This window comes from Dermacentor variabilis, chromosome 1 (genome assembly GCF_050947875.1).
Source record: "Dermacentor variabilis isolate Ectoservices chromosome 1, ASM5094787v1, whole genome shotgun sequence".
Taxonomy (NCBI): Eukaryota; Metazoa; Arthropoda; class Arachnida; order Ixodida; family Ixodidae; genus Dermacentor; species Dermacentor variabilis.
Genome location: NC_134568.1, coordinates 247,650,261 through 247,669,516, shown reverse-complemented (window position 1 = coordinate 247,669,516; position 19,256 = coordinate 247,650,261). Strand labels below are relative to the sequence as shown.

The 19,256-nt window shown below is 45.5% G+C and overlaps 1 protein-coding gene across 1 annotated transcript in view; it reads left to right on the top strand.

Annotated features, from left to right (window-relative positions):
- Positions 1-19,256, top strand: part of LOC142560626 (uncharacterized) — a 133,344-nt gene that overhangs the window by 72,481 nt on the left and 41,607 nt on the right. Inside the window, exons 2-5 of the mRNA XM_075672851.1 lie at positions 1,524-1,796; positions 10,940-11,034; positions 11,972-12,128; positions 12,250-12,427. Coding sequence (XP_075528966.1) covers positions 1,524-1,796; positions 10,940-11,034; positions 11,972-12,128; positions 12,250-12,427 — 703 coding nt within the window. The remainder of the gene's footprint in view (positions 1-1,523; positions 1,797-10,939; positions 11,035-11,971; positions 12,129-12,249; positions 12,428-19,256) is intronic.

Below are 19,256 nucleotides of genomic sequence, written 5' to 3'. Positions count from 1 at the left end.
ATCCCGGCCACGGCCACCGCACTTCGTTGGGGGCGAAATGCGAAAACACTCTTGATTTAGCAGCACGTTAAAGAACCCCAGGTGGTCCAAATTTCCGGAGTCCCACATCCCGGCGTGCCCCACAATCAGAAAGTGGTTTTGGCAGGTAAAATCCCATAATTTAATTTTTTTTAAACTCTCTTGTAGTTTGAGTCAAGTGACGAAACGAATAATTACAATCTTGAATTAGGGTATGTTCATATCGTAAGTGCTGATGAATGCTTCGAAGTCGAGGTTGATAGAAATATAATGTTGTGTTATATGCAAAAAAGAAAAGAGAGACACTCACTGCACTTGTTCTATTTTTCATGAATAGAACATGTCCAATGGAGCACGGTTCCAGGAATATGCGCAAAAAATTTATCGCTAGAAAGTAAGAAGCGACGCTTTCATACGCGCACTATACATATACACAACACTATGAAATATCATCTCTTCATCAATGCGGCTTTGGGATGCAGCACTGACGCACATGTTACCCTGACTAATGACATGAAAATCATCAAATATGCCCCTCTCGGTCCTAGTGTTACCGCGATATTGTTTGAAAGGACATTTGTATACTTTTAATCAATCAGGCAAATCCGCACTGTGACTTGGAAAGTGTGCGCCTTCAGTTATGAATTCTTGTGTTCTCTGAGGCGACCGTTGATACACGGGTGTTTACAGATAATTTTTGGTGTATTTAGGTCATTTTGACATAGTAAACGTGTAGGTGCTCGCTCCGGGTTGGCTCGTCGTATTTATGTTTCTACGTGTCCCGTGTTCACCACTGGTTTTTTCCTATTCATTCGTGGACCAACTGGCCCAGCTGTCTAACTTCTCTCTCATAGTCCGTATGCAGCTTTGGGACCATTATATCCCAACAATAAAATAATCCCCATTAGAACAACTGTTTTTATAATATCTGGTTGTATAAGTCAACGACGTCATTACAAAGTTCTCTAGTGCCGATTGCAGCCCACGGAAAACACACGGTAAATGTCAGCAATAGCGTCTTCCAGCTGTTATTCCCGTCATCGCCGTATTCGCCGTCCTCTCTGGCTATCCCTTCACCGTTACACGGGTAACAGCAGGAGAACATGACTTTCAGTCACAATTTGTTGATATTGCCAGTATGTCCACCGTTGGCGCGTGTTCCTCAGTCTACTGCATGCAGAAGCAGAAGGAACACGGGTAGCTGCGAGCGCACCCTTTCTCTATGTCCACTGCCATATGATGTCTAGCACATTTGTTGCTGTAACAGTCCATGTTTTCATTAACAAAAAGGCAGTTAAAACACTTTTATTCGTTACAAGTGAACTAGACAGATTTCGAAGATATTCTACGGTACGTGCAGTGTAATCAGGACGCATGCATCACGTGGAGATGTCCTTTCGCGAGCACGTCGGAAAGCGTTTCTTGACAGTGGCATTTCTTCTCTTCATTTGATGATTGGCCAACGGGTCGTAAACCGCGGCTGATGTGTCTCATGGTGTTCGCAGTTGCTGGTGTCCGGCGGCGCGTCCTCGCCCAGCTGCGCCGAGCCGTCCTCGGGCGCCTCTTCGACGTCAAGCGGGAGCGGCGGCGCTGGCGGCGGCGCGCCCGAAAGCCCCATGGCATCCGAGCAGCCCGTTTGCTACGAGCCATCCCGGTTCTTGTATCCGCGGCTGGCCACGGGCCTCGCCGTCAACGGCCTCTACCCGCCCTCGTACGCCGACCAGTCGGGATACGTGGCAGCACTGGGCACCAGCTCAGCAGCTTTCTACCCTTCCCTGGTGAGCGCAATCGTTGCAACGACGTGCCGCCTGAACCGGGCTCACTCCTGGTTAACCTCCCTGCCTTTCCTTTGTCAATTTCTTTCGCTTTATCACTTAGTTGTGGAGTCGGTGCCCGGTGGTTAAACACGTAAACACAATTGACATGGTGTCATTTAGCACTACGTCAACTAAGGCGGTGTCAGCGTTATTGTAAGAGCTGCCTTCATGTTGGTCAAAGCCAACACATTGCTCAGTGACATTAATACGGACCTCATAGTTCGTTTTCATTTTTTTTAAGCAATGCTGATGAAATTGCAGCCACCTAACATTGTACACGCGATGCCTTTGATGTCATCAGGGGCCCTATAACGTAAAACTATTCTAATCTGTTTTTATTCCAATCTTTTGACTTCAAATTTACGTAACCAACAACGCAAGCATCGGGTGGTAACCCGCAGGCTTGTTTGAAAAGCCCAATCAAACGCGCTTCTCGTTTGTAGTATGTCACTCTCTTTAGCCTTCAAAGCGAATAGAATTGCCTACATTGAGCAGTTTTTCTTGTCTAGCTGGCTGAGAAGAGGCGAGGAGCACACTCAGGTGGAGATAGTTTCGATGGGGCTGAGTCAGCACAGCGAAAGTTGATAACCGGATGAGGAGGGTGGTGCCGGCGTTTGCGACGGGTCCGCTTCCGCTTAGTTGGCTTGCGCTGGCGGGTCTAAAATCGCGGCGGCGTGCCACGGAAATCTAATAATGCCTCTAAAACGGGTCCTCAGCAAAGAAGCGTTGGCAGAGTGGTGTCGTACACGTGTCGAACGGTGTCGATAACGTTGTACACCCCCTGCAAATTATTTTATTATACGCAAATAAATCCATGCTGCCCGGCAGCTCCGAGTATTTAGTGCCACAGTGATCGGCGGACAGCCATATTCTATTCGTTTCGGAACGGGGCAGTCTCCAGCTTTCCGAAAATATTTCAGTTTTATTCGACATATTAATGCGCCTTTAACGCGTACACCTCACTTTGACGCGGTGAGTTTTCGCGGCTTTGTGACGTCGCGTGAGAGACAGGCGAAGCGGGCGCAACCCGAAAACGTCTGACCAGTAGCAGTCGGTCAAACGACGCCTTTATCGCTAATGACGAACAAGGCGTCGAATCAGGAATTATTATTTTTCTTGCGTTTGGTCTAATCATGCATAATCAGTGTTCACATATCATATAACATGGGGCGTGTACACCGTTCTCGTGACGTCGCGCGACAGACAGGCGCAATGGATATGGGTCGAACATTTTTTGATCAATCGTGTAGGGCTGATTGCAGAATTGGAATAGAAAAGTTTGGAATAGCTTTACGTTATAGCGCCCCTGCTCAGGGTGGGAACCCAACGGTTTGTAATCACCACGAACATATCAATTTTTATTTTGCTCATAAAAGAACAAGATCATAGGCCGTTTTCTCGTTGAGTAGCTTTTGGGGATGCGATCACTTTTGCTAGATTTCGCGGGTGTTCGTGTATACGAATGACAGCGTTAATAATGATGCCGCAAATACCAATGCTTTTTCATGTTTCATAAATTAGGCAAAAATAACAAATGAATTTTGTTCACTGAATCTATGTGCAAATTCTTGACAGCCTCAGAAAAAGTAAGAAGAATCCTGGAATACCACATTTTACGAGCTTAATAAAGATATTCAGATAGCCTTTTCACGTTTTAATACGCAGGCGAGCAGAAAGGCGGATATATGTGAGGCAAAGACGATATTGAAACTTAAAAAAGAAATTAACTACGAAGTAATACACCAACATGAGGCCATGTACATCATGCGAGGGTATCAGACCGCTCATTACAATGGTAACCAAGTTTCTTGCTTTGAAACGCACCCAAATATTTGGAGCCACTACGAAGCCATACACAAGCGGGGGCTAATTAGTAGGTAGGGTTGTATATTTACTGTGTTGTACAAACTCAATGACCTGTGCGGCCTGACATCCTTAACTATAATTTCTCCAGGATATTTAGTCATACGATAAACATCATACACGCCTATACATAGGCTCATGTTGGTTGAGGTATTTACCAGCATGAAACTCAAACCTGACCCATAATGTCAGGCTACTGAGCATGGATGTCCCAGTACCTATCGTGCAATAATTATTTTCATTCGGGTTTATTTTTCTTTTACTTATAATCTTTCACATTGAGTGACTGATCCCGCTGATAGCGACGGCGTGGTTTAGTTCGAGTCAGTGACGAAGGCCAAAAACAATAGATAATGAAAAGATTCGTTATAAAATACGGCTACTGAAACTAGTTTCCTAGAGACATGCAAGCAATGATATAAACACGTGGTCCCAGTTTTTTAGGGCAGTGAAAAGAGTTTTATAAGGTTCTGGAACGAAGTGACAACGACGGCTACTCTTTTCATGTCGATATTGGGAAGAAAAATACAATAGCAAGAAAGAATCAAACAGCTGAAAATAATGCCGTTCTCACCCATTTTGCTTTTTGAGTCGCTGTACTGGCCAGTAGACGAAAACGATAGGTACTGTTCGCATCATCAATTACGTACGTATGAAACACGGTGCCTTATTACTTCTTCTCGTTGTTGTTGTTGTTGTTGTTGTCTTTCTTGTTCTTGTTCTTCTTCTTCTTCTTCTTATTATTATTATTATTAGTAGTAGTAGTAGTAGTAGTAGTAGTAGTGGTAGTAGTAGTAGTAGTAGTAGTAGTAGTAGTAGATTGTTTTTTTAAATTCTTAGAAAAAAATTAAACTGCGCCACAGAAAACAAAAACACTGGGTAGGCTCAGTGTTTTTATTTTGCGAGACTACGTTACCGTCCTCTACGGGAGACACTCTATAGCTAATGATGAGCCTTCTATATTATACACTTTCATGTTTGATCCAATGCTTTATTGATGCCTTTGAAAAGCGTCGGATAATTTCAATGCACTCTATTGCAAGGTCTTCAATATCGTGCGGAAGTCAAAAACAGAAATGGTTGTGGAAAGGAGAACAATGATTGATACAAACGGGAGCACCAAGTATCGCACTATCGTCGCCCACACTAAGTGCGGAAAGCTCTAGATTATTCGTTTTGTAAACTACCATAGCTGATATTTATTATATGAAAGAGTATGTTCGGGTGACACTTTTCTACCGTTTCGCCCGTCTTTTCTTGCCGCAAACCGCACTCAACCTGGCACATTTTCATAGCGCCTTTAGTGCAGCAATGTTCCATTCGCTCACCACTAAGTGCAACAGTGCCACTATAATGACGAATTAGATGGCGTGGAGCACGCGATGCTCTAGTGTTTTTTTTTTCTGACATTTTTTACTGCATTTGTCGTTCCAAAAATGGCCACTGAAGCCGAGATAAGACCACTTCCGCAAGGCTGCAAAGTGGGAATTTCCGTGTCTTAAGGCACATCCAACGACGAGCCTGCCGCGAGAACTGGTCCATGCGATGGCGTGAAAACCTAATGGAAGAGAGGGACAAAAAGCGCGCCTGTATGGATGACACTTAAATGCGTTTGTGAATACGATTGTGAATACGATTGTGAAGCCATCTCTTCTTCAAAAGCCAAAGCACAAGAGGTGTCAGCTGGATGCGAGAAATGGTTGCGGCGCGCACGCGCAGCATTTCCACGGCCAACGACGACAGCTCTGCGTGGCCATCGGGAGTGCACATTCATCCAAACAGCCACGAGCGCGATCCGTGCGCCGCACGCATCGGCGACGCTCGCCACGGGAACGCACGGATTCGAGGGCTACGTGCGGATAGCGCCTGCCTGCGCACCGAAAGCATAATTTATGCGGTCACAATGCAATCCACGGCCCAGTGTATTCCCCGACATAGCGATATGCAAGCGCAGACACGCCACGCTACCTCTGAATAAGGCACGCGCCCTCCGCGAAGCGCAACGGAACCGCGGCGTTGATAAGCAGGCGGCGTGTGCGCGCTCACAGGATAGCATACATTAAACATGAACGCGGAGTGGAATCAGGTTACACTTTACCGACAGCTCGCGCTTTCTCTTGCGCAAGGCTGAAGGGATAGTCCCGGACTGCTGCACAAGTGACGCCCCCCCCCCCCCCCCACACACACACACACACTTCCCGGCCTGCGCGGAGCAAAGCTGTCCGTCCGAATCTCGGTTATTATTCTGTGAGCCCTACTCTTCGCTCTGCGAGGAAACTAGCCGCCTCGTCGAGGCAAACGCAGCCTTGCGGCACACAGGTCACTGTAGCATACACAACATTTCCTCTGACTGAGGAATCCGACTATCGGTTACCTTTTCGTACCTTTTTCACGAATTTCACTGTCCTGTAGTTTTGCGAGACTGTTGTTAGTTTCGTCGGGTAGTTTCGAGAAAAGAGAACGCCGCACAGCCAAATGATCAGGGCGAGCCGGCCAATACGACGACAAAAATTAATTATATTTTTCGCATCGTTGACGCGAATGAAGACGCCTGGAGTTCGGCGAAGTGTAAAGGCGCTGTGCGCATGATATGACAATTCTATTTTTTAATTTTTGGAAATCTTTTCTACGACAACAGGTACGCTCACTACTGGTCAGAGGGCATCAGGCTGTCCTTAACGCAGAAAGTTGGGCTAGTTGGTGTTGATGCATTTGCTGAGGCATAGTTACTAGCGCTAACAAGACTAACGAAAAAAAAAAGTTTGGACAAAACAGAACGCTAGCAGCTCTGTCCTGTCCAAACTTTTTTTCGTTCGTTAGTCTTGTTAACGCTAGTAACTATGCCTCAGCCCACTCATGCTGTCCTTTTCGCTACACGAGTAGGCGAAATTCTGCTGGTTCATTCAACCATGTATAACAACTCTCTGTGCACATTTCTGCAAGAATAATGTGTCTATAATCATTACCTCGTAGAAATGTGCGTGTCATTTCGCAGGTTTATTCAACGATAAATAACGTTACTTCACAGGGCCACTCCCACAGGCAGTACATTCCCTGGTACTCTAACGTCGACAGCTATGCACTGAGTTTCTTTCTTTTCTCTTTCTTTTTCTTTTACTAGACGGTAATCACCAAGAAGCCGAGTAGCCTCACTTACTGACTACATTGCCAGTAAACATACCGAAATACATACCAAAGAAGGGCGGACAGAAAATTTGACTCTAGAAGATGAATGAGAAGGAACATGTGAAATTACATGGTTCATTAGCCGCCACCACACTGGTTCCAACCTTGATCAAGTACTTTAGTCCATGAGCTTTCCTGAATTTGTGACTTGTACACTACAATTTTTGCCAGTCAATTGCGGAAGAGTATATTTTCGTTTAGTTCAAGATGCTGCGGTGTTGTTGCACTTAAACAGCGTAATATGTTGATTGTTAGCTAATGACACACGGCTGAAAAAACTCACGATTAAGGCGCGAAGAACGAGTCTGCAGGAAAAAGCAAACACGACAGGCCTACAGCCTCACTTTTTCCTGCACAAAAATACTGAGCACTGCTCAAAACTGCAGCATGCTGTGAACGCGTATTCTGAAGCAGCTTCTGGGTGATCTAGATAGAGTGGAAGTTAAGCGCATAATTTCGCAAGCTCAGTCACTATGTTCACTGGTTGCAGCTGCGCATCTATTGTTCTTACTAACAAGGAGTGCTGAAAAAAAGAAAGAAAACAAGGTGAAGAAAAATTACAGACAAAAAAAAAGCACCCAATGAAGGTGTTCGGTGTAATCAGCTACGCCACTGCTGAGTCCCTATTGTCTCATCTTCGTGGCCACGGCAGGTTTCACACGATGAACTTGTCTGGGTACTGACAGAACAAAAGAAATTTTGGGCTGTCATGTTATTAACGCTGGCTCAGGCTTTAGCTTCATATTTTGTTTCTTCAGACAATTTAAGCTGTTGTATCTCAGGCATTCTCCACTTGCGTATTCTAAACCAACTAGTATACGTGAACAGGTTAGACTGCCACAGGAGGTGAGACTGTTGAACAGTTCTCTTCACCTAGAACTAAAACCCGTCCTCTTTTCTTCCTTCTGTAATATTTATCTGAAATAAGATAAGGCAGGCGCCCTCCTTAGCGTGTTGACAGGAGTTTTGCAAAGAGATCTAAATGCTAAACAATGGAGCTTCAATAGAGCGAGGAGCGATGTGAGCCACTTGTACACTTCAGGCGACATCACGATTTGTATTTTGCACTAACGCAGTTATGTTCCCCAACTGACTGTGGTCGTCTGTTGATGACGAATCGCGCGAAACGCTGCCTGGACTCACTGGGTGCTTTTTAAAACGCCTTGTTTTCGTTTTCTGCCTACACAGTTATCCACAGTGACGTCAAGATTTAGATTAATCTTCACTAATTGCATTGCCTCTCGCAGCTGAAGAAAGCGGAAAATGGGCCATCATTAAACCCATTACGGGGGCACGAGACATGCCCACCGACGGGCACGCACACTAGTTCCTAAAGAAGAACGTTAGAGTAAGTCATATAACAACCAAGCAAACACGCTCTTTCGGAAAATCTTCGATGGTCAGGAGAGAGCAGCCGGTCGGCCGCGGAGGCCGTTGAGTGAGACGTCGTTATACGGAGCCGCGATGGCGAGCGGAAGCACCGGCAAGACAGAGCTACTAGGAGCGCAATTTAAGACCTTCGGCTATTAGCGTCCGTTCGGCTGCGCCACCGCCTTCTGTGCGGGATGACAGCGTGCTCGCAGCACATGTGCGGTAGCCGTTTCAACAAGATCTGCAGCGACAGACGGAGAGCAATTAGCAGTCGCAGCCTCCATCACAAAGTCGTAAATCTTTTCTCTTCCCCGCCTCTCCTTGCGAACTTCTCGTGCCTGTACTTAAGGCCATGCGCAAGAGTTTCTCGTCGCCGCAAGTATGCTGGCAAACGCGTGGAAACGCTCCTCGGCCGAGCCGAGCGGTGAGACACTCGGGTGCGCACGGAGCAACCTTGTGACCTGCACGTCTCGCGGCGCATCCACGCGTCCCGAGCGCTTTCAGGCGGTGACTGTCGCAAGTGCGCTCCGATTCGAGCGTTTCGTACAGCAGCTGTTCACGGTGACCGCGAGCCGACGAGCCGGCGTTTTGGAGGGTTGTACTATTATTTCTCAATATTTGCTCTATGGCGGTAGCGATGTTTCGTTACAAGCTATGAATTTCTCCTTTTGGAAACCCTGGCTGTCGATATCACACACACGCACGTTAATACCTCTATTTCTCAACGTCTCAAGACGCTTTTGTCTTTCGACCAGATAATATTATGATGGCCACATGAGGTTTTTGACGTGCCCATGCCCCGTCACATGAGGCACATATACAGAACACGCCTTTACTTCGAGCAAGAGCACTCGTCGAAGGGCACACCTTGTCGTGTGCTCACAATAATTTTGAGTGCTATTAGAGACGAGGATCTTCTTCGGTGTAGCCGCAATATTTCTTCATGCGAAAGGGAGGTCCTTAGCGCATTTTTATCGTTTAGTTTCTAAAAACGAATTTCAATTCTTGGCCTCACAAGTCTCTACGTTGAATAGCTTTTTCACGTTCCCCGCTGAGCAGCACACCTATAGGTGACATATATGTACATCCTCATTAGAATCTCTATAGAGGCGATAACCATGCATCGCTGCTTACTCCGAGACTAAGGTTCCGCGCTGTAGAGAATGATACTGAACAAGAAGATTCTGAGCCTTTTTCGACGTTGTTTTAAATAAGCTGAGCGATATTTTTACAGATTAATGAATATTTTGGGTACAAACATCACTATTATGTGGAGAAAACTGAATTCCCATTTGAACTTCTTACGTGACATTTTCGTATCTTTCGTGCTAATATTTGCACACGCCTCATCGCTTATTTCGTCTTGTTCTGAGGCGGCTATTCGCCTATTGGCCCTTTTTCCATCCGATCACGTGGAGGGCACAGTGCTCTATAGGCAGCTCATAGTTAGTTATTTGAAGTTCTCCATGAGTGAAAAGTACACTGCGCGTGTGGAAAGCTCAAAAGCCAGCTTCGCGCAGGCCGAAGTGTTGTTGGAGAGTTTTGTGAGCTTTCTGCGGCACTTCCATTACTGCAAAGGCGTTTAGACATAGAAAGGCAGTGCCTTCTGACAGGCACACTAAAGCTCCATGAATACCGTCGTACACAAGAACCACTGCATAGCCTACAACCGGTTTAGTATCGTGCCATAGTGCCCCGCTTTAAAGTGAGGGCATTCTCCTTTCAAGGAAGATGACAGGAACAGAAGAATACTCCAGCTGACGTACTTGAACAACTATACTTCCACAGTCATTTGCGATATAATTGACAGTTTTCGTTTGCTTTAAGGCAAATGACTCAAAGGCTTGCGTTGTAGCAATTTTCCTGCACAGCTACTGACGACACGACGCCCCCAGTGCAAGAAAACAGAGACTGTGCCTGCGGATTAGTTTATTCGAAATATTTAGAACAATCGCGAACTGCTATAGAGGCAAAATTTTAATATGCTGTATGTCGTTTATCTTCAGAGAAAAATTACCAATGTCTAAATCAGAAATGCTTCCAAGGCTCTCATATTTAGCGATCACGCCAGTGCAGTGTTCTTAAAGGCGTGTTCTTGAAAGTAAGTATATATTAAATGCAGGATCCATGTAAGCTTTCTGGGAAATGTAATGATAGACACTTTTTTTGTGCTCTTGTATATGTGCACACAGCATTCATTTTAACAACATTCGAGGTGAATCTTACCCATAATGAAAACCCATGGTACGCAACCATCATGAAGCTAGACGTAGTAATATATGACGTGTAATCTTAGAAAGCATCTGTAGACGCCATTATCAGCGGTGAGCGAATTGAAGTGAATTATACCAGCGTTTCTCATTCCGTGTGATGTGCTTGAGCGCCACATGATAATTTGGCAATAAAAATAATGAAAAAAAAAGCAGATCAAAGGTGCATTTTGGAATCTATGCGAAGCGAAAATTTTGTGGAGCGGTTACTTATACGATGAAACGGTTCATCATCAGCAACGAGTTCTGCGGTATAGCAATTGCGTGCCAGGTCGTAATTTGTGAACTGCGTATATGAAAAGCGTTCAGTAGGGAAGGAAGAAAGCGTTCTTGAATAACAACAATAAAGGTAGCGTCCCTTTAGTTTATGTACCAAAAAAAGTGGCTTATAATGACTTTCTTTTTTGTCAACAGGACAACCGGGCAACCTGGGGAACTATTCCTCAAGCGGCGGCTGCTTGCTATCCATATGACCCTGCTCTGGCTGCCTACAGCCCCTATGGCGACAGGTCAGTAGTGTAGTCAACGTCAAATACCGTTTGTGCTCTAAAAGAACTTCAAGATAGATGAAAGTTCGTATACTTAGCGATGTGGTTGAATAGCATCGACTTTTCTCTGTCAATCCATTATTTTAGGTCGATAAAAATTGCTGCTCAAGTAAATAAAGTATTGGTCTGTCATGCTCTGAATTCATTCATTGAAACACTCGGCACTGTATCGCCGATTGCAAAATTGGTAGGGCACGAAAAATAATTTTGTTCTCCGTGACTTCCCTTGCAAGCACCCCATGAAGACTAGTAAAATGGCCCGACATTGCTATAATGATAATGATGTCGTTTGTCGTGAAAGTTGTGCTCACTTCTCCGTATAACCCAGAGGTCTGCACCACATTGCACTATCTATACCAGACTATGAAAGCAATATTGTTGAATTGGAAAAAAGGGAAAAAGGGGGTCTTGCATCGTCAGTTCAGAGGACATAAACGTCTGTGCAGCTGTTCACAGAAGCTTTGGGAACCTAGAAGCCACAGTAATCATGAGTTTTCTGGCAACCTCTAACGCATAACTATTAGTGAAGCGCGGTGCACATGACCGCATGGACGAGATGACGCTGCTCCGTTCCCAAGCCCGTATACATGGTTGCAGACCTGAGATGGACATACAGTAGGCCCTTGATTATGCAGCCAAGGATGCATTCCGCTCGCGTGCGATATATGCGCAGTGCACCCGTTCGCTTCCCTTCACATTATTTGCCTTACCGCAATAAATAAATAAATAAATAAATAAATAAATAAATAAATAAATAAATAAATAAATAAAAGAACAAAAAGCCATTTTCTAGTTTGCGTGTCGCTTAAACGTCTGTGAATAGCCGTATGAACTCTAGTCGTAGTCATGACTATGTACACATCATGCATAAATGCGAATATTTTTCTCTACTTTTTAGGTATGGGGCAATGGATAGTGCAGCACGGCGAAAAAACGCTACACGAGAGACAACCAACACGCTGAAAGCCTGGCTGTATGAACACCGCAAGAACCCGTACCCAACGAAAGGAGAGAAAATTATGCTGGCAATAATCACCAAGATGACTCTAACGCAGGTAAGAATTTGCCTCGGGAATCTTGCCTGCTGAGAGTGCGATCGGTTGTACTGGTCATGGACCACTGTCACGCGGGAACGGTAGACAGGGTGCTAAAATGTGTGGCTACTTTATGCTGCAGGTGTCCACGTGGTTCGCGAACGCTCGGCGGCGACTCAAAAAAGAGAATAAAATGACGTGGGAGCCGCGTAACAAGAACAATGAATCTGGAGACGACAAGGCGGATGGCGGGGCGTCCGACACGGACAACGACTGCGGTGACAAGGTGGAAAGCGAAGCTCAAAGGGACATCAAACCAGGTCGGTGATCTCGTTTCACATTAAACCGAGTTAAGTATTACATATACTGAGTAACATACGTTGAATAAACCGCGAAGCGTCCATAAATGATTATGTCTCATTCGATCTGTAAGTTCGAAACAAAAAAGATTGCTAGCAGTTTTGCTTCTGCAAGGGCGCTGTCAAGCGCGTGCGAGTGTGTGTGTGTGAAAACATTTATTCGAATGAGGTCCGGAGGCTCGACTTCTTAAGTCAAGGCGGGCCGCTCCCACGTTGGCACTGTCAGGCCAAGCCTTTCAGCGACATCATGGGCCCTCTGGACGGCCCTTAGTTGGTCCTGAAATAATGGGCTTTGAATCCTTTTCTCCCACTGTGTCCATTCTTCAACGAGGTAGGGGAGAGTCGCGGGGCACCCCGCCAGCATATGTCTGATTCCAATGATGCCATTACAATCGTTGCAGTCCATCCTAATCTCCCTCTCTGGATATTGCACGCACGGTCCAAGCGGTTGGTTGTGGTGACACGGGCGCAAGTGTAGGCCATGCCTGTGCGTATTATGTCATGCTCATTGGTCATGCTCAAGTAGCTCATGGCTTTATTACTTCTGGGGAATAATAAATGTACCATATCCTTACCGAAATGTGATGACCAAAAAGCGAGAATAGGAGAATATAATATTTTCTGATGGCAACAAGGTTTCACGACGTGACTTTTTTTTAAATCTAGCCCTGCGGCATAACTGCTCATTGTGTTCAAGTTGTCCTCCATGAGCCAACTCCTGTAACTGTCTGCCTGATGCGCTCAGAGATTGGTAACCGTCAGCATCCTTTCTCGAGTAGCCCTCGTTTCTAGGCAGAGCTACATCAGGTAGTGAATGTCCACTGGACCCTAGGCCCAGGTGATGGAAGGTGTAAAAGGTGCCCCCGCCTATATTCTACGAAGAGAGACTTCCTCATTCGAGAAATATCACAGGGAAGGGAGCGGGCAGACTGGTGTTTAAGACATGTGTGTCCCTATGGAGAAGTAATTTTGGAGCTATAAGGATAAAAAGCCGATTTGAGGGGAATCTACCAAATTTGATTTTGGGTGCGGAATTATAGCGGGCCATTTCTGTTCACTATAGATCATTATACTTGTTCTGACCATGTCCCTGCACCCAGTGCGCATAGACGGTGAATGGGAATGACGTGTTAAGGTTCTGTTTTCGCGAATTCGTGACATTTTGCAATTTCTTTGTTTTTGGTGTGTGTGCGTGTGTGTGTGTGCGTGTGGTGTGTGTGCGTGTGCGTGTGTGCGTGCGTGCGTGCGTGCGTGTGTGTGCGCGTGTGCGTGCGTGCGTGCGTGCGTGCGTGCGTGCGTGTGTGTGTGTGTGTGTGTGTGTGTGTGTGTGGCACACGTTTGCCAATTTTTGTTTAGCATAGCGAAAGCAGGCTGCCAGCATCACCAATGATGCCTATATCTCCTGCACGCACACGTATTAAAGATGTCAGCCGCCAGCGAACAAACACTCGGAGAGTTTTCGGAAAGCAAAACGTGGCAGTATAGTCAGATCAAACTTTCCTCCTCTAGGCCGCTTCAAGGGCCACATATTCTGTTATTGTGAAGCTGTTTGTACATGTGTGCCTCATCATACGTTATTCGTGGACATTTATTTATTCTCCCAAATCCGTTCATGTACACCTCTTTATATAAAACAGAGTATACTGTTTCCTTTTCTTCTGAACAGCTGTATAAATTATGGACTACATCGTGTGACATACGCAAATTACATAGTCGTTGCCGCAGAAGCATGCGCTATTTAAGGTACAGGACGCGAAGAAACGCAACATATAAGAGAATAGCAAAAAACGAACGCGCCGGAGTTATACATTATGCTGTTTTCCCTCGTGCTTGGTTTAACAAAAAAAAGTGAAAAGGAGAGTTCTGTGATTTGAAGAAAACATATCTTTTAGTGTTCAAAAATTACAACCGCAAACAGATGGCATAATCTTTATTTCCGTATAATAAAATATTTTGTGTGGCAATATAACGTTATCGAGCCCTTTCGGCACGTATACGACATCGCTCTGCCAACTCTTGTTTGTTGAGCATCTGTTTTAGTGGCATTCTTAACCATCCGTTGCCCGCCGTCGCGATTTTCGACCAGTCACCGCGAGCTAAGTGAGAGGAAGCGGACAAATTGCAGACGCCAGCACCACCCTATTCATCCGGTTATCTACTTTCACTGTGCCGGCTCGGCTCCATGGAAGCCCTCTCCACTTCAGTGTGCTCCTCGCCTCTTGTCAGCGAATCAGATAAGAAAATTTGCTCAATGTAGGCAATGCTACTCGCTTTGAAAGCAACAAAAATGACCTCCTATAAACGAGGAGCCTGTTTGATTGGGCTTTTCAAACAACGCTGCGAGTTACAGTCAGATACTTGCGTCGGTCGTTACGTAAATTTGACGTCAGGAGATTGCAGTAATAACATATTGGAATAGTGTTGCGTTATAGAGTATGTGCACAATATCACTGCGCACACAGTCTCTATTCGCCACATGAAGTTTCGCCACTAAAGGCCTACTTTGTTGTCAGTTGAGCACTCTATGAAAGCGAAAGTGCCGATAACAGCCCGTTGAATTCAGAACTTTCTTGCTTGCCTCGGAGTGTTACAGCACAACTCTAGTAAAATGCACCTAACAAGGATCGGACTCCATGCCAATGTCTCAACAGTCACTGTAACCTATCTCTCTCTTTTTTTTTTTTTAAATTTGCCATGATCGTTCATGGAGATAGAAAAGAATCCCTGCTGAACGGACTTACTTGCTTGACTTGTGAGGAAATCCTTGACAGCTCTTTAATATGTGGTTGCTGCGGCGGGTTTATTGGACGCCGGCAGGTTCCAGCAAGTCCGACGGCGCATGCGTTCATGTGTGACACAGCTATGGAATACGAAAAGCATATACGCTATATAGCTAACAGAGCGGCGCATTCATACGGTAAAGCCCATGCGGGTGATCTGCATGTAACGTTTACACAGATGGTGCTTGAAATATTAGCAGGAGCTTATTTCTAAATATCTTTTACAGCGCCAATGCATGTAGGAGACGTATATCTGGGGAACCTGATGGTCACATTGGTGGTTAACTGTCTTCAGCTAATTCTAGTTCGGACCGCAGGAAGAAAAAAAAACAACAACAAAGGAATCATATACGTATAAGAGAGAGAACGGTATTTATTATGATAGAAAAGCTGAGAGGCCGACCTGAATCAATATTCTGACCTGCTACTCGGCCTTGGGAGAAGGGGAAAGGGTGTAGAAAAAATGAATAGAGGAGACGTTGATTATGAGGACGAAGATGGTGGCGAAAATCTCGCACGCTCCAAGACTATTCAAAGTCTCTTGTCCAGTCCGCCCTCACACAAGAATTTGTTGAGAGCCTTCAGACTATCAGGCTGATGACGAGGATCAGGAGAAGGTCCCAATAGAACCTTTTCAGTTAATGGTCCAACGACAAATTTTGACAAGATGTCTGTCAGCGATTTCCTCTGTACACCAAATCGCGGGCAGACGCACAAGAGGTGTTCTGTCGTCTCAGGAACACCGAATTCCTCACAATTCGGACTGCACTTTTCATTTCTATTTTTTTTTTAGCCCCTAAATAATTTATGTCCGCCCGGCCGATGAAATGTAGGTAGCGCCGGGCCACACCTAGTCCTAATCTGTGCAGCAAGCTTGCGTTACACCTTTTCATGCTCGGTGGTGTCCGTAGTTTCATCTCTGGGTACAGTTAGGGAAGGCAGTGATGACGATGACCTAGCGAGGCCCACTATACTGCGGTATTATTGCGCAGATGTCCGTATACCAGCGCACTAGTGTCTGGTCGTGAAAATGGGATGGACACTGGCGTGGCATTAATGTGGGCCATCGTTGCCTCTACGTCGGCGAGTTCGTTTCCATGTAAGCCACAGTGTCCCGGAATCCACTGAAACTTGTGCAATAGCCAGCTCTTAGAGTGGCATCGTGTGATTCGATCACCTCTTGAGCAAAGACATAGTAAGGTCCTCATCTAAGGGCAGAATCGATCACCGGAAGTGCCGGCTTGGAATCGCAAAATATAGTCCAAGCCTGATGCGGTTACATCGATATATAACGAATTGCCTACCGAATGGCAACAATCTTTGCGGCCGTTGAGGTAGTTCGGTGGTCGAGATGGAAGCGCTTTCTGCGTATTCGGTATTACGAATGCCGCGGTTGAAGTGGTTGTTGACACCGACCCGTCAGTAAATACAGGTATGGAAGTGGCATATTCTTCAAATATATGGGTTAAAGTAAGTTGCTTAAGTCCACATGAATGTATGCGTGATTTTTTCCTGACTCGGGGAATGGATAAATTCACCACACGTCTTGAGAAACTCCACGCTGGTACGGACGCTGCTTTTGCCGCAGTAAAGCCTGAGCGAAGGACGCTCTCATGACGCGAGATTCCGAGAAAGTGCTGTCTGGACGTAGAATGCGAATGGTCGATAAAGGGCGACATTCATGGTGGGTCAATAGTCGAATATATACCCTTAAAGGTTCGCATGAGAGATAAGCGTCTATAGGAGGTACACGTGCTTCCGCAATCACGCCCTTTGTCGAAGTGCAGCGTGGCAGACCAAGACATGTTCTCAGGGCCTGAGCTTGTAAGCTCTCCAGTGTACGTAGGCAGGAGGGGCGAATGTTTGTAATAAGTGGTAAACTGTATCGTAAGTAGTCACCGAAAAGTGATTCATATAGATGGAGCAATGATCTCTCTGACGGGCCCCACTTCATGCCTGCTATATATTTAAGTATGCGTATGAAGCTGCTTAATTTGGACTTAAGCATCGACACTTGCTAAGACCAGGACAAGGTTCGGTCAACCATCACTCCTAGAAATCTGTGGTGCGTTACGTACGGTATGGTTGCGCCGTTAATCGTAACCTGGTAGCGGTGCATCGCCCAGCGGGTAAAAGCAAGGGCCGCACACTTAGGTTGCACAATTTATGTGCAACCGGTATGTCATATACGAAATAAAAAACAAAACAAAAAACAAAAATACCGTATTCAAAAGAAAAGGTGGCGCCAAACTTAAAAAACTGTACTGTAAGAATGCAGTGGAATGACTGACGTCTTTTTCGTTATGTGAAGCGTCTGAATTTATAGTGCGAAGCATTTTTTTTGCCAATTGATACAGTCATGCTCTAAATGCGAGGTTTGCTCCTTATAGCCGCACTGATATCTGTGCAAAGAACGGAAAAGGAGCGGGCGGGGACCGAACAACATAATCATCATAATAATCATCAATACACCGCCGTAACTGTCGCCCTAATGCGACGATTGCCATGCAGATGATCTTGTCTTTCCGTTCAAAAGATTTAGAAATAGCTGACGCAAGCGGCTCAGCGCACTTAGGCAATACCGTATGCGGAAGTGCGCATTCACAAAAAATCGATCCCTCTTTAATGTTACGTACGTGCACCTGACGATTGGCGCCGGCTAACTTTGGGGCCGCTGTTTCTAATTACTCCCTGTTAGCGATGCTTTCTAACTCACGTTAAAAATATTATAGCTAAGATACAGGTGGATAGACTTCATAGACGAACTTTAACGAGTCAAAAAGAAAGAAAATATGTTCTTCGGTATGTATTAAATATACCGTGACAATAATCTCGATAAATAACGGTCATTGATTTCTCGCGACATTCAAACCACAGCGTCGTCAGCAAAGCTAGCGTATGAAAAAGATTGCGGAACAGTCTACTTGCTTTATACAGCATTACGTCAAAATAAAATTGGCGAATCCAGTGACTGAGAAAGAGTAGCGCACTTCTTCCGGCGTCTCAAGTAGATCTTGCCCCAGCTCCATCGCAGCTTCTACCCGAAGAAGTGAAAGCGAGAGCGTCGGTTTCGGCAAATGTTTGCCACCCATTCCAGGAGATATATCACCGCCAAGGAGGTTGTCACTGTCCCAACACGCGTGAATTTCCCGGCGCGTAATTGTTCCCGTCTCGCGAGAAAAAATAAAAACCATCGCAAGTGGCGGTTACTTGGAAGAACAATTGCAGGCGATCACGAAGGCTATCATGCCTAATGGCTGTTTTCCGCTTTGTGTTTCGCCAAAGGAGAGGGCGAAGAATATGTACAAAAAAAATAGTAATAGAACAAAAAAAAAGCGCAGGAGAGGGGGGGGGGCGAGCGGTGATTCGCCAGTTGCATCGCACCACCCAGCAGCTAGCTGCTGTCTACGCCATTTCCGTGCGCTGGTTCGAAAACGAGCCCCTTTCGTACGTTGTGACGTGCCGTGACTAATTAGCATTTGTAACGAACGCCACCCATTACTCGTGGATGCAGTGGCAGCACAGGAACGCTCGTTTCCAAAGCGTGCAACCATCGGCTGCATGAACCGGAACGCTACAGAGGATCCTGTAGCCGTGTTAAACGCGAATGAAACCAGCGAATAGGCCATCCCGGTAACGGCGATAAGGTTGATGGCTGGCGGAACATGGCATAGGCCCGCTTGCTTTAGCCATAGAAAATTAAAAAAAGAAACAGTACGAAAAAGATTATTGTGACTAAGTGTCGAAGTACAGCAACTATCTAGAACGACGATAAGTTATCAAGTTAGCTGTTCTTGTGAACTACCCTGCCATTGTGTAACTATACGATATGTTATCAATGCATTTTCCTCCCACGATGCAGCATATGCCAGGTGTATTTTTTTAGAGTGGACAGAATTAAAAAAGAAAGCCGGCAGCATTTAAAATAAATCTACTCATTAAGCAGGATTACTTGAAGCTCGAGGCGGACATTACTTGAACAAGAAATAAAGATGCATAATTTACAACTG